This window comes from Lonchura striata, chromosome 17, assembly GCF_046129695.1.
Source record: "Lonchura striata isolate bLonStr1 chromosome 17, bLonStr1.mat, whole genome shotgun sequence".
In the NCBI taxonomy this organism is placed as follows: Eukaryota; Metazoa; Chordata; class Aves; order Passeriformes; family Estrildidae; genus Lonchura; species Lonchura striata.
The window spans coordinates 7,843,927-7,859,087 of record NC_134619.1 but is presented as its reverse complement, the minus strand read 5'-3'; the positions used below and the strand labels follow the sequence as shown (position 1 = coordinate 7,859,087).

Below are 15,161 nucleotides of genomic sequence, written 5' to 3'. Positions count from 1 at the left end.
TAACCCCTCACAGCTCCTGCCAGCGTGAAGATGTTTTACACAGATCAGCCTTACCTGAAACAAAAGGAAACCAGTTAGCAGCAGCTCTTCGTGTCCCACGCTGCAGCACCCTGTCAGAGGCTGTCACTTGCTGGGGTGCCACTCACCCTTGCAGCAGCACATTCCATCTGTTCCCACCTCCCTGTGCACCCACAGCTCACAGGGAGAGGCTCCAAGGTGGCTGGGGGAGAGGCTGCCAAACCTCTCCTGCCATTTCCTCCCCTCTCCCAGAACGCCCTTCCTTGAGAGAAAAACTGAGATTAAACACAGGTTTGTACTGGGGTCTTGGAAACGGACCCACCTCCACCATCCCTCATTTTAACCTCATCTGCTCATCACTCCATAAATATCAACCTGCAGAGCTTTGGACATGTTAAGATTTATATCCATGCTGTCCACTGAGATTTAATGCCTCCTGAATGTCCATTCATCCTTATGCATACCCTGGGGACAAATCAGAGTCAGAGAAGATTGACAGGCAACCATTTTATGAAATATTTTTAAGAGGAAAATGTCTGCAAAACATCTGTTGGACTTGAAAACAAAAATTACACCAGTTCCTGTGTCCTACAGCTCTGAGAGGTCAGACAAAAGAATTTTTATATATAAATACATATATATATTTATATATAAATAATAGAAATGTATATAACATAGCTATATATAATATTTAATATTATTGTATGTTGTCATCCTGTTTCAATATTTATACAGTTTAAATAAATATTTGTACCTATAATAATACATATCAAAGTTAAAGATATATTATTTACAGGCCGGAGTTCACAAAGCCAGCCAGCTGTGTTGAAAAAGAGAAGAATCATTTTTACAGAGAGCAGCCTTTGCCTCCTCAAAGCTAGGGTTGCCTTCTGAAAACTTCCTTTTTGATCTTAAAAGTTTTGGTTTAGTTTAACTTTGTTCCTTCTCTATTAAAAGGAAAAGATTAAATGGAAGATAAAGATTGTCTCATTGAGTTTACATCTGCACGGCCTCAAATATACCATTTTCTTTCAGAGAGCCTGACTCTTCAGCTTAACAGGTGTTACTCAAAAGAAATCCCATTTGTTTTGCCTTTCTTTGGCTGGACTTTGCCTGTCTCAAACCCAGCTCCCTTCCTGCAGCACAGGACTACTCCCTCCTGCCCAGTGCACCCATCCCTCCTCTCTAGCCACACAACAGTGCACTGTTCCTTCCTTTCCCTAGGGCTGCTTTCCCACACCAGTTTTCCTGTTTGCAGTTTTCCCTGTGCCACTCCGTGGCACCATTTTGTCCCTATGCATTTATCCTCTTCTGCAGCCTTCCCAAATTTCTCCTCCCATACACACCCACCACGTTCTCTGGTCACGCATGTTTAACATCCCTCCTTCCACTCACTCCAGGCCCATTAACTCTCCAAATGGAATTTCTGTGAAGAACCAAGAGGCCCAGACACCTCTCACCCCAAGAGATCTCACTCATGAGGCCACTCAGGTTTCCTTCCTGCTGATGGTGCTTTGGGTTTGCTGCCTGCATTCAGAGCATCACCAGAGCAGTGCTGCACTCCCTCCACACCCGCTGCCTTTTCACACTGCCACCAACCAGAAGTGGTTATTATGAATTGGCAATGGCTCCATCTCACCTCACTTCCTCCACATTACAAGATCAGTAATTCCTCAGCTGTCCTGACAAATTCCCCCCCTCTACCAGCACCCTGCAATAACAGCCCACATTATTATCCCCTTTTTCTTGTACTAGTACAGGATTAGAGGCACAGGGTGTGTACCATCAGAAATCCACGGTACAGCCCTTCAAGTTTACACTCCATCTTGCAAAAAATACTTTTCCCTTGTGAGCAGCAGATTCCAGCCTTATCCTTGACAGGATGCCCTCAGCTCCCACCCCTGAGCCTGTTCCTGTGAAAGGACATTCAACCAGACAGCCTACGAGATGACCGAGTGCTCAAGCAGCCACATTAAACTGTGATATGATATGACAACAAGAAAATTTCTGGCCTTTATTTGAAGGCTTTTTACCAGTTACAGTAAGAATTGTCATTGCAAACCAGGAATTTTTTAAAAAATGAATAATAAAAGTTAAAAAAAACATCCACGAGTCCACCTGCAAGTAAGACATGTTGGTACAGAAAGGAGACATGAGCTTTTGCTTCTTCCATTCTGTTTGTTTTTCAAAGAACTGATAGAACTAAGATACTAGGAAAGGTTGGATGCTATCAGAATCATTCCAGCAGGTGAGCATTTAACAGCATATACTGTACCAGGGTAACAGAGTAGCTATGTTAAGTCTATGGGTTTGAGTTGAGCCTACTGTAATTTGCTTCCCAAAAAGGACATTAAAAACCAGATTATGCCAAGATGTTATAATGGAGCCATAACTTGGCTACATGAGTTTGTCCCCATTCTATTTATGACTCATCTTGGTATCAAAGAAGTGATGTAAGCAACTGGAAATCTGAGCAGTGTGTGGCTGACCAGACTGCCACTGCAATTCAGCTTTATAATGCACCTTCAGTATGCCCACACATCCATTGGCCTCCCAAGGCACATCAGCAGCAATTCTGACTCAGCCTTCTCTTAGCAGGAAAGGCCATTTACTTGCTTTGACCAAAATCAACACATCTAATGACCTGTTGCTTCCCAGTTCCACACATGCAAATCCTTTTGGAAAAAGAGACTTGAAGCAACCAGGTCCCAGTGCACAACTTCTGACCTCCCAAAAGTCATCTTCACCTTCAGCCACATTCTGCTGCCACCTTTTTGCTTTGAGTTGCTGGAATAATGGAATATTTAGAGTCGAAAAAAATATGCTTCCGACTTCAAAGCAAGGAAGTAATGGGAAAGAAGATTTTATGTGCATCAAACCCTGGGTCTGTGTCCAGCCCCAGCTGTGCCACAGCAGCAGGCAGTGCCAGCAGTGCCTGTTCTCAGTAAGGCACCTACAGAGCCCTGAGGGGCAGGGAAAGTGCTCCCCAGCACAGGAACAGCCCTGCAGGGATCACTTTCCATTCCAAGATCAGATACATCCCATGAGCACTTCTCTGCAGATGCTGGTCTGTGCACACAGCTGTGACAGAAGCATTTAAGCTCATCTAAGAAATACAATTCAAGTCAAACAAATCAACTCAGTTTACAGTCAGTCTGCTCACAGAGCCTGGTGACAGAAACAATTAACATCTCGTTTGTCTGTAACTTGTAACCAGTGTTCTAGCAGTTTCCAAACACGTTAAACACATGTAAAATCATGTGACAGCATTCCTGTAACACATCCCTATTCCCACACCAAGAGGAGGAAGTCAACACCACATTCACATCCCATCAACTTGTGGGAGGGAAAACACAAAGAAAAAAAAAAAAAAAAAAAACAAAAAAAAACCAAAACAACCATTTGTGCCAGCATACTCCAAACAAAGTTCCAAGACTACTGCTACTGAGGTTAGCAATGCCTGAGGCTGGGGAATGGAAGCTGAAATTCCAGGTCCTGCAAGCTTCATCATGAAACTATCACAGGCTTCAGCTCTGCCTAATCATATCTGAAAGCATGAGACTCCAGCAGACATGACACTCTTGAAATACAGAACTTTATTTAGAAACTGCTTAAAATAGAAAAACCCTGTCAAGAAAAATCCAAGTCAAATATGGTTTCTCAGTAAAATGGAGTTTTAGGGCAACAGAAGTCTAAAAGGCCACAAGAGAAATAGCACCACTGCAATTTTAAACAATGGCTAGATACTTGCATTTTTGGCATTCACTGAATTTGGGTTTTTCTCTGAACTTCACAAAGATTCATGCACTACACAATTACCATAAAATGCTCTCCTACACACATTTTAGGACAAGCTACCACCAGAAACAAATGAATACAAGCACAACAGGACTGATCAATCTCAGTAGTGAAGGGGGGTCAGAAGTCTTGCAGGATCTTGCCAAACACAACAGTAATGAGGGGCATGATAGCAAAAAGGACAGGTAAGGAAAGTATTTTAAATATTAATATTTAAGTTAGTCTCAGTACTGTATTTTCTGCAATAACAATAACATTAGCTCTGTTAGCCAGCATCTTTTAGTTTTTACCCCAGAAGACTCCTGAACTGGCAAGTGTTATTACTAATATGCCCTGGTTCAAAGGAAAAAAAAAAAAAGAAAGCAGACAGAAAAATATCATCCTCATGTGCTCAGTTCACTTTCACTCAAAGCCAGTTGCACAGTGCAAGTCCTGTTACAACTATTGGGTGTGTTCAGCATTCCTTGGGATGGGAAAAGTGAGAGAACAGAAGGGATTCCAACAGAAATGAAAACTAACAGAACAAATAAAAACAAGAGCCAGGAAGAAAAATCACTTCTGAAGGACATTTTAGGCAGTAAGACTGTGTGTCCTTTGTTTTGCTTTTCTTACAGAAAACACAGTACGTTTTGGCAAAGCCACAATGCCACAGAAAAAGGCTTCAGCACTCTTCAAGGTAATTTATGTGTCTCAGCTGTTCATACTCCCTCTAATCTTGTGACAGGCAACGTTAAGGCCCATTTCATCGAGAACTAATCACTTAGTAAGCAGCTTTACATAGGAATGGAGTTTTGTTTTAATAGCCCCTTTTGAGCACTTGCTGACACAGTGAGACTGCCACACAAGGCCTCTCGGACAGCAGTGAATGGAGTTAAACAAACGTCTACCCCAATATGAAGCACATAAAATCTCCCATCACATTACTTCAATTTGGCATATGGAAGCATATTTTAAATACTCTTAAGGCATTTATTATAATTTCTGTTCTGCAATTTCACATTAACTCAATCTTTCTGTAAGTCAGTCTTTAATTTCTCTACTGCACGCCGCCTTAGATACAAAAGAGTCTTCCCACAAACCAGTGTTTTACCAGCAAACCATTCTGCAACAAGTTCCAAATATTCAGCCTCTTGCTCCCTAAATATACCACCTCGATGTGAATACTGCTCTGCTACAGCGTGAGAAAGAGCTCCTAACTCAAACCCACTGTAAAAGTGAAACTTCCGCAAAGTGCACTTTAAGAAGAGGTACTTTTTGCTTATGAAAAGAAACCAGTGAGTCCTCTAAGAATAAAGTGGAGTATTTTACAGTTAAGCACATGATCTGGGGCAAAGAATTCTGATGTTGCTGCTCTGCTGGTACAGTATGTGGTCTGTTAATACTCTTCTTGTTCCTCCTGTGGTGCTCCTTCGTCAGGTATCACAAAGCCTTCCTGAAGGGGAAGAAAACAAGTGCTTTAATGAAAATCTGATGTCAAACCACCTCCTGGTTACTATGTAGGTCCTTTTTTGTTTTCTTACTTCAGGTAAAACACCCTTAAGTCACTGTTTACAGTGTCAGTATGTACTACCAGAAGTATTTTCCTCATCTTTGATCTACTTGTTATAAAGTACTCATGAAAGGTCTACCTTGTTTGCTGTCTGACTATAATTAAGTTATCTGATGCTTTATTACAGGAAAAAGCTAGGCCATAAACCTCACAGGGAAAAAAAAATGTAGAACTAGAGGGAGGCCTGGAAAGCAAACCAGCTTCCAATTACAAGGGCAGGAAGAACTGTGCAACCCAGTCTATAACAGATTACTTACATCTGTGGCATAAAGAATTTCCACAATCCTCTGCAACACTGGATCATTCTCCCCTTCATTCTCCTGGCAGATCAATTCAATGTTCCTCAATTTTCCAAAGTAGAAGTCTCTCTCCTTCTCCAGATCTTCAACAGTAATTTTCAATACGTTGATCTGCCAAAGGGCATCAATAATAATCAAACATCCACCAGAGATAGAATTCAGTAGGATCTATGCAAAAGGGGTGTCCCAAAAGTTCTCAGAAGGGTGTTGATATGCAAAGCACTTCAGCAGTAACCAAGATATGGGGGAGGGGGGACTGTGAGAGGAAGAAAAGGGCAATTTCTCAAATTTTAGTACCACTACCACAACAAACACCCAGTCAAACACACACAAATCCACTTGGAAAGACTAAAGGCTGATTCCATGAAATAGGTAAAGCACTGACTGCCTGCAGCTCTCTCTGCTTGCACATTCTTTTACAACAACTCTCCTGCTGACAGCAGGTTCAGTTGTGTTGCACTGCGGATTTCAGCGAAGGAGCAGCTGCTCATAGCTCCGTTGGAATGCTGGGAGAGCTGCAACACAGCTGTGGGAATACTTACAAACCCTGCTATGTGTGACACAGCCCACACTGGGGTGAAATGTCTGGGCACACACGTGCTACAGGAAAGGTTTTGCTACCATCAGGAGAGCAAGACCATTATAACAAAGGGCTCCAATTAGGTGATTTTAAATGAGCTGTTTCAGATCATTTTCTTCCATCTGCCTGACCCAGACATTCCGTGGTATTGGACAAACAAACTTGCACATAACTCTATCAAGCAGAGGTCAGTCACAGGGTTGTCCTTACACACCTGCTCGATCAATCCTGCCGATTCATCATCTCCTCCACTCTTTTTGCCCATCCCAGGCCCAGCTTTGGGACCTGCTGGGGTCCTCTGTGCAACAATGGGCCTCTGTGGGGCTGCAAGATCAATTCATCAATTAATTCAAATTCTCCCTCCCACAAAGGTACTATCCCCCCTCCAAACATGCTTAGGCATGAAAGAGTTTGAATATGTTCCCTAACTCCATGTAACATGTCCTTTTTTTTTGGCACACATGGCACCATTCCTTGCCATTCTCTCTCTTGTAGAGGACTGTTCTTTCTGTAGCTTCCAGACACCTGGGTACTACAGCAGCCTCAGTCTTTGAGCCTGGCATCTCTGAAATAAGATGCAAAATCCCATACGCTTATTTTAAATCGCAACCCAGCCTTCATTTACCAGAGTTTTTCATGATCTAGATCATCTTTCAACTATTTTCTCTACCTGCACTGCCAGTACCAAGAGATTTCCTGGTTTTGTTCACAACTGGAGCAACAAGGTTTGGTGCTATTGTGTCTTGGCCTTGTCGAGCAGCAACAGGATCATACTCCTTCCCGTCATAGTTTGCATCAAAAAATTTTTTGAACCACTGAACAAATTCAAAGTTGTCCTGAAATTTTCCTTTCACTAGTTTGTCCACAGGAATTATCTGAAGAAAAAAAAAATAGTCACAATCATATTACAGGTAAAGAACCTCTCTGGGATTTTATATAAAGATTTAAAGTTAATGCACTCAAAAGATATCCAAAATTAATTATTGTCCAGTCTAGGGAAAATCCCCCTTGACCACAACTATGTCAAATAACAGGATTTCTGTAATTATTGGACTGAAGAACCAACCATGCTTTGCCTTTTACAGTCCAAATAATTTTAAATAATTCTGCTGCAAAGTTTCTGCTAGACCAAGTTTACAGACAAAACTTCCTATCCACATGAAGCTGGGTCTGATGCATCTGAACTGACCAAGTACAGAACTGCTATAAGAACTAAACACCACTGTAATAGCAGACTCCAGCTTCTCTGGGATGAGCTGTACAACTAAAGACTATTAAAAAATGCAGAAAATAGTGAAGTTTTGCTTGTAGAGAATTTTTTTTTCATAAGGCCTTTGAAAACCAGGCTGATTAACCAGATGGGTTATGTGGACAGACTGCACTGTCCCCAAGCAGAGGACTCTGTGTTGTAGGTGCCATCCATGGAATAAGACATCTTAAAGAAGGAAAAATGTTACACCCTGCATGTTCTGCATCCAACCACACACACTGTCTATAACTATTACCTGAATAAATCCCCCTTCCATCAGCAGAACTGTCATTCCACCTGAATAAGTCTTTTCACTATTTCATTCTCACTACTAAAAATCACGTATTTTAATATCTGGAGGCATTTAAAAGCCATGTAGATGTGGCCCCTGGGGACATGGTTTAGTGGTGGGCCCGGCAATACTGGGGGAACAACCGGATTTGATGGTCTTAGATTATATAATTCTATACACTTGTAAAGAGAAATATGGAATCCTTAGGACTATCACAGCAGTAGGTTATGGAAGCATGCTTCCTACAAAGATGATCCAAAGAGGAAGCTCAAGCAAACCATATCTCATAGAAATTTCAGTATTATTTTGTTTCCCAGAATTAAAAGGGTAACATTCATCTCATCATTAAGAACTGGAAACCTGACTTTGGCTGGAATAAAGTTAAATGTGTCCTAACTTATGTGAGGACGCCAAGACAAACCAAAACAAAAGGTTTTGAGATTTACAAACCAAAATCAAACCCAGATTTATTCAGTTTTAAATCATGAAGTTCATCCCATCTACACTAACACTGAAAGCAGAGAATCAGTTAAAGCCCAGCTTACTTTGTCAACACCCATTCGTTTAAAACCTGCTTGTAGAACTTTGAAGTTTTGAATGTACTCATGTTCCAATTTTGCTTGAAACTTCACTTTCTTGAGTGCTACAGAACCTGGGAAGAGCATGTCCATGAACTGACAGTATGCAGCACCTGCCAAAAGGAAAAGAACACAAATGCTGGGATGAATTAAGTCACCTCAGCTCACTAACCTTCATGAGTTTTCCAGTCAGGTCAGCAAACTGACCTGACTCACTCCTCAGTCACACAAGCCCTTTAAAGGCAACAAAGGCAAGGAAACAGGAACCTTCAATCTCCTTTTCGGAGCAGCATGGCCACAAATAAGCTTAAAGGAGCTGGAGAACCAAACTTTTGGGCTCATGACTTGAACTCTTATGAATAAGAGCAAACCTGACTCCATAATTCCAAGGGGGGAAAAAAAATCTAAAGAATAACTTGACTTTCCTTTCTTCACAGATATAAGCACAGGTCTGAGACATTACAAGTGTCTAACAGGCATGTAATCTTCTCTTACCAATACTAATAGAACTAAATCAGAAAAATCATTCTTCTAAAAATTGTATTTAACCATTATTGAAATTGTAATACATTTACCTCCTACAAACAACCTATACATTTACCTCCTACAAACAGAACTATACATAGTTCAAAGTGCTCTCCAAGATAAGAGGCTAATTAAGCATAATTATATTTAAAGCAGGCCTTGATCAAATAACCAAAATAAGTGTTTCTTCCTATTAAATTAAATCCTTCATATCCTCCAATTCAGCACTTGCTGAAGTAAGAGGGAAAGAGTGATTCAGCCTAGCCACAAAGAGTGGACAACCACCTCCATATTTGTAGAATATACACATTAAAAATAAAAAGTGGTTTTAAACTAGATCCTCACTCTGCAGTGATGATACAGAACCATTAAAAGCACAAGCACAACATTCAGAGCATTATTCTCACACCAACACTAATGAATGAAGCAGCAATGGGAACCCTAACCTAAATTATCCAACAGCTACACAACAAGCTGTTGGGAGCTATCTGAAGGCCAAGAAGGAATATAGAAGGGCATTGCCCTCAACTACTCTGCTCATCTCAACCACATCCTATAAGTGCTCACTGTGTTATCAAGATACTCTGCAGGCGCTCCCACTTTCACCTGCTTCCAGAAAGCCACGACACTGATGTCATCCACTGGTGCAAATTAAAAATAAAAACAACAAACCAGCTCTTGCTGTTTGCTCTCCACTGTCTCTCAGTTCACTTGCTGCAGAGCTCCAATCCCAACTCAAACAAGAGGACTTGCCAAAAGCCAGGGGTTTGCTCACTATTGGCAGTCGGAGAGATAAGCATGACAAAAACAGAGGGATGGCAGCGTAAGTCAAAGGGCAGGTTTTGTGCAATTTATGCAACCTCAAACTGCTGCTGTCTCTGCTGTCCTTGCCAAAGACAGCAAAACAAGCTTGGGAACTCCAGCTTCCACAGGACTATGACAGCAAAAGCCACTTAATCCCTGCCAAGGCACGAAGCATTATTGCAGATGCAGAAAAGGGACATTACTCAGGACATACCACATCAACAGCTCTCAGTCTTTTCCCAAAAACAGGTGAGCTGGAATTCTGCAGAGCCAGTAATAATTATCCTTACTTCAGCACAGAGCTCTCACAGCATTCAAGGCTCACACCAATCCCATGCAAATCAACCCTGCACACCACAGAGTTTAACGTGCCAATCAGAAAGCAGACAGTGCTTATCACTTCATTTCCTCCTGTGATCTTAGACCTTTAGCTCCCTCACCCTTGCACTTCTTGTCCATCATCTCACTAGACAAAAGCCACTACAAATACCTGTCAAATGCCTGTTGTGAGTCCCTTGCTTCTCTGTAATCTTTGGGATTGTTTCTTCCATGGACTCAGCCACAGCTTGTATTGACAGTCCAAAAACTCACTTTTAATTAATCCCTCCTTGTATTTCACCGCCAATTTCCACATCTCTCCTTCCATGAGCAACACCTTATCTTAAAGTCACTGTGTGAGCCAAACTTCCACTTTTCACCGACTGCCTGTTGTATTTTCCAAATTATCTTGTACCCAGGCTGCATTCTTAGCCTTGGGTTTTTATCAACTCTTATTGCAGACTATTATCTTTTATTTGTTCTTACAAGCCTCCTCCTCCCACACACTCCTCCCTACGATGACACTTGACTCCATTTCTGTACCACAGACACTTCCCCTTTCCTGCCTACTACTGTATAAGAGGTTCAGCTGTGCTGAAGTTGGTTCAAGCAAGGTAAGCTGGGCTGACACAGACTAGATGTGGTCTAGGACCAAGAGGAGTTTTAAAGTCCTGCACATGACCCCACGTGTCGCTGCTCTGTCTTCCTCACACTCCAGTACTCTTCCAGAACAAATCACAATTGTTTTTGCCAGTTACACTTGTAAGACTTACTCTACCCATAAAGACTAAATGCTTAATTGCTCATGGGAAAACACCCTCTTCCTCAGAGTCTTTTTTTCACATTAACATCCATTCCTTATAGCATCTATGCTGTACTAAGTCATGAGAACGTGCCTTTTCATTACACTGACATTATTAACAACCACTTCAATAACACTCCAACCATAAATGGATCGTAACACTGACCACGAATCTGTTCACACCAGGAACTCAGCCAGGAGCACAGCTGCAGCAGGGCAGCACAGAGGGTGCAGCTGCACCTCTACAGAACCAGGGTGCGCATCCCACGTGGAACTGCCCTCGGGGAGAACCCCCGTACCTGAGCACAGCTGTTCAATCTTGGTCAGCGTCAGCTGCAGAGACTCATTGATCCACGCCAGCATGTCATGTCGGCTCAAGTTATCGCTGGTCACTGAAGTAGAATACACATTCACTGCCATTTTCTGAAACACAGAACCAGAGGTTTGAGCGACACCGACGCTGGGCTGCGGTGGAGCCGCTTCCTTTCGAGCCTTCCCGAGCCATCGGCGAAGGAATCGCGACGCAGCCGCGGGCTGCCGGCAGCTGGGAGGACCCTCCCGCACCACCCTGCAAAGGGCTCGGCTGCGGGAATTCCCACCGAAAACCAGCACCGAGGCGCTCACGTGGGAACCGCCGAGAGGAATCCCGGCTGCGGCAAGTCACTCACCGCTCTGCCCCGCGCCCCCGGCTGAAGCCCTCCCGGTATCTCCCCGGGGATCAATACCGAGCGCCCGGCCCCCGCCCAGCCCCGCCGGCACAAAGCGGAGCCGCCGGTGCAGCTGCCGCCGGGCAGGGCCGCCCGCGCTGCGAGCGGGGCACGGCCCGCGCTCTCCCCGCTCCTGCTCCTCACCGGCCGGTACCTCCCCGCCGCTCCCGCCACCCCCGGTCCCCGCCGCACCTCCGCCCGCCGAGGGGCGCGGCCCGGCCCTGCAGGCCTCACACGCCAGTGCCCCCACGGCGGCGGCGCCCCGCCGGGCCGCTCCCCGAGCCCGGGGCCCTCCCCGCCGCCGGCCGGCGGCCCCGGCGCGGCCCCGGCCCGGTACCTGCGCCGCGCTCGCCCCGTCGGCCCCGCGTTCAAACCGGCCCCGCCCGCGCCGACCGGGACCGCGTCACGCGCTCGCTGCGCGCCTGCGTCACGCGCACGTCACGGCCCGCGCGGGGAGCGCCGCGCGCCGGCACGGGGAGGGCAGCCGTTGTCAGGGGGCGGGGCGAGCGCTGCGTCGCTATGGAGACGCCACGCCCACTCCGCCCGAGGGCTCGCCCGCCATTGGCTGAGCCGCCGGCCCCGCCCACACCGCGGGTCCCGCGTGCCCGAGGGGCCGCGCCAGGCTCGGGCACGAGGGTGCGAGGGGGCCGCGGGCGGACCCCGAACCCGGCACAGCCCGGCCCCAACCCCGGCACAGCCCGGCCCCAACCCCGGCCCCGAACCCCGGCACAGCCCGGCCCCAACCCCGGCCCCGAACCCGGCACAGCCCGGCCCCAACCCCGGCCCCGAACCCCGGCACAGCCCGGCCCCAACCCCGGCCCCGAACCCCGGCACAGCCCGGCCCCAACCCCGGCCCCGAACCCGGCACAGCCCGGCCCCAACCCCGGCCCCGAACCCGGCACAACCCGGCCCCGAACCCCGGCACAGCCCGGCCCCAACCCCGGCCCCGAACCCCGGCACAGCCCGGCCCCAACCCCGGCACAGCCCGGCCCCAAACCCCTGACACGGCCTGGCCCTGAACCCTGGCACAACCGGACCCAGAACCCCCGGCACAACCAGAACCCAAACCCCGGCACAACCGGATCCAAGCCCCAGCACAGCCTGGGCCCAAACCCCGGCACAGCCCGGCCCGAACCCTGGCACAGCCCGGCCCCAAATCCCCGCCACAACTGGACACTGAACCCCAGCACAACCAGAACCAACCCACAGCACAACCAGACCCCAACCCACAGCACAACCAGACCCCAACCCATGGCACAGCCCAGCCCCAAACCCCCAGCACAACCCTACCCTGAACCCTCAGCGCAACCGGACCCCAACCCCTGGCAGAGCCTGGCCCCGAACCCCGGCACAACCAGACCCCAATCCCCGGCACGGCTCCAGCTCTCCTGGCACACCAGCACCAGCCACCTTGGTGTCACCTCAGGGGCAGGAGAAGGGCAGCTCGGGTCCTTGGCTGTGCCCCTCCTCCCACTGTGAACCCCGTTTATTCACCCAATAAGACTGTCCAGCCGTACAGAAATACTCATTTTTTAATCAGACATCATAAATGGTAAACTGTCGACATTTTTTTTCCCACATGGAAACCAGTGAAATCATGTGGACAAGGCAGAGTTGCGAGTTTCCACACTCCAGGATACAAAAACTGTGAAATGTGTTAAAAATGATACATTTCTCTCATTTTTAAAAGATTGTATAAAAACCCGCAACATGTTCAACATTAGAAATCCTTAATCTAAAAAAATAGCACCAGGGAGAGTTAGAAACCTTTAAAAAAAGTCTTAAAAAGGAATTTCTGAGATGCCCCTCCCTTAACATTTCATAAATTCAAAATAAAAGGCAGCTCTTACAGGGAAAAACATTTCAAGGAAGACTTGTCTACTACAATTCTCATCAAGAGAGCTTAATGCCAAGACAATTCTCATTCCTCTTTTATCTTTGTTTACTTTCCCCAAGTCCTTTTTTTCCCTCATCTATTTGTTTTCCTTTTGATCAGATAGGAAAGGATGTGAGATCTGGAGTACATAAGATCAGGGATGCCATGGAGTGGAGGGCACGTGTTGGCCCAGTGTGGAAAAATCAAGCCCACCAGAGCAGAGGAGGGCTGTCACCCTGAGCCCCTGCACTGGGTGGTTGCTTGCCCTCAGGCCCCACACTGGGCTCCAAACTGGGACTGCAAGGACCTGGGATGAGGAATTAGTGTTGTGGCTGGGGTCCAGCTGGACATAAGGATCACAGATTGGCGAGGAGTCCAAAAGCAGCTGGTGCAGTGCTGGCAATGCCAAGGCTTCCCAAACACCTCCAGCATGCACAGAACCCACCCTGCCATCTTCCCAGTCCAGGGACTGGTGGCAAGAGGGTGCTACTTGTCCCCAAGCACTTGTCAAGCATTGGATGTGCCAGCAGTGACTTGGACCAGCCTGCTTGGCTTTCCTCAGAGTTTTCTTAATTAAGGCATGTGGCTTGAACAAGTCACCAAGAATGAACCCCCCATAGAGTTCTCTCTAAAGAGTAACCTCCAGCTTAAAACAGGGGAAAAAATATTTTAAACTACCTAGGGTTCCCTTGGTGTCCCCATTCCCAAGCACAGCCTTGGACTGGAGACCAAGAGAAGATGGTTCTCAGAGCTGGGATGGAAAACTGCACGCAAGGGTGGAAAATGGGAGGCTGCTGTCCTCCACCACAAGGACAGGGGTGCCAGCGAGGTAGAAGAAGCTGGGAGAAAAGTTCTTCCCAGTGATGCTGTGCAGCACCTTGCAAGAGAGCAAGGCAGCCTGGCATTGATTGGGTGGAGGGTTGGCTCATGGTTTGAACCTGAATAATTTTGAGATGGCACTCAAGGGCTCTTCCAGAGCCAGGTGACAGCAGAGGTAGGGGAGGACAGAGGGACCAAGGGGGGAATCGTTTCAGTGCATTGAAATGTGCATTGGAATTCAGAATCCCCAGAGATGCCTGTTGGAACAGTAGCCTGGTGGCTACAGAAAACCTGGCGGAAGGTTTTGGCACCTGCACCTTCCTGCTGGCCACAGGCTCAGCGTGCCCAGAACTTCATGGAAAGCATGATAATCACTCTGGCAAAGCTGGGGAGTAGAAGAAGGCAATCAAAAGTGAGCACAGTGGCAGCCACAGGAGCTGCCAGTTTTGGGGTACAGCCCCAGGAGCCCCCAGGGTGCTGCCAGGCTGGGGCCAGGCACACAATCCCATCTCTGTGCACAGGGATGCACAGGGAGATGGGAGCACAGGGAAGGAGAGGTACAGCCCCAAGACCCCCCAGCAGTGGCAGTGCTTTCCTGCCTCACTGTCCCATTCCCTGTGCACAGCATGAGATGGGCACAGGCAAGAGCAGTGCTGCACTCCTGGTCCCTGCACTCCACAAAGGCTGGGTGGAATTTTCCCTGGAAGGAATGCCCTGTCACCACTGCTTGGGTTCATGACATCCTACATGACATTTGGGGTGCTGAGATTTGAGGGTGCCATTGACCATTACACTGTCCTTCCTGCTGATATACCACATTCACTGGGGAAATGGATGCTCCAAGAATATTTTCCTTTACAGACCCTGGAGCCTCCCTGCTCCAGTTACTGTGTAAGCTTTCAAACCATTCAGCAGGATTTTAAAATGTAAGGAGAGGTTTTAGATGC

The 15,161-nt window shown here is 46.9% G+C and overlaps 1 protein-coding gene across 1 annotated transcript; it reads right to left on the bottom strand.

The window, feature by feature from the left end:
• Positions 1-2,001: 2,001 nt before the first annotated feature.
• MAPRE1 (microtubule associated protein RP/EB family member 1) lies at positions 2,002-11,958 on the bottom strand. The gene is made up of 7 exons (XM_021527394.2): positions 11,857-11,958; positions 11,112-11,235; positions 8,331-8,476; positions 6,915-7,119; positions 6,459-6,568; positions 5,623-5,775; positions 2,002-5,248 (listed from the first exon to the last, which is right to left on the bottom strand). The coding sequence occupies exons 2-7, from the start codon at positions 11,230-11,232 to the stop codon at positions 5,192-5,194; spliced, it is 792 nt and encodes a 263-aa protein (XP_021383069.1). The 5' UTR covers positions 11,233-11,235; positions 11,857-11,958; the 3' UTR covers positions 2,002-5,191.
• Between the last annotated feature and the right edge of the window lie 3,203 nt (positions 11,959-15,161).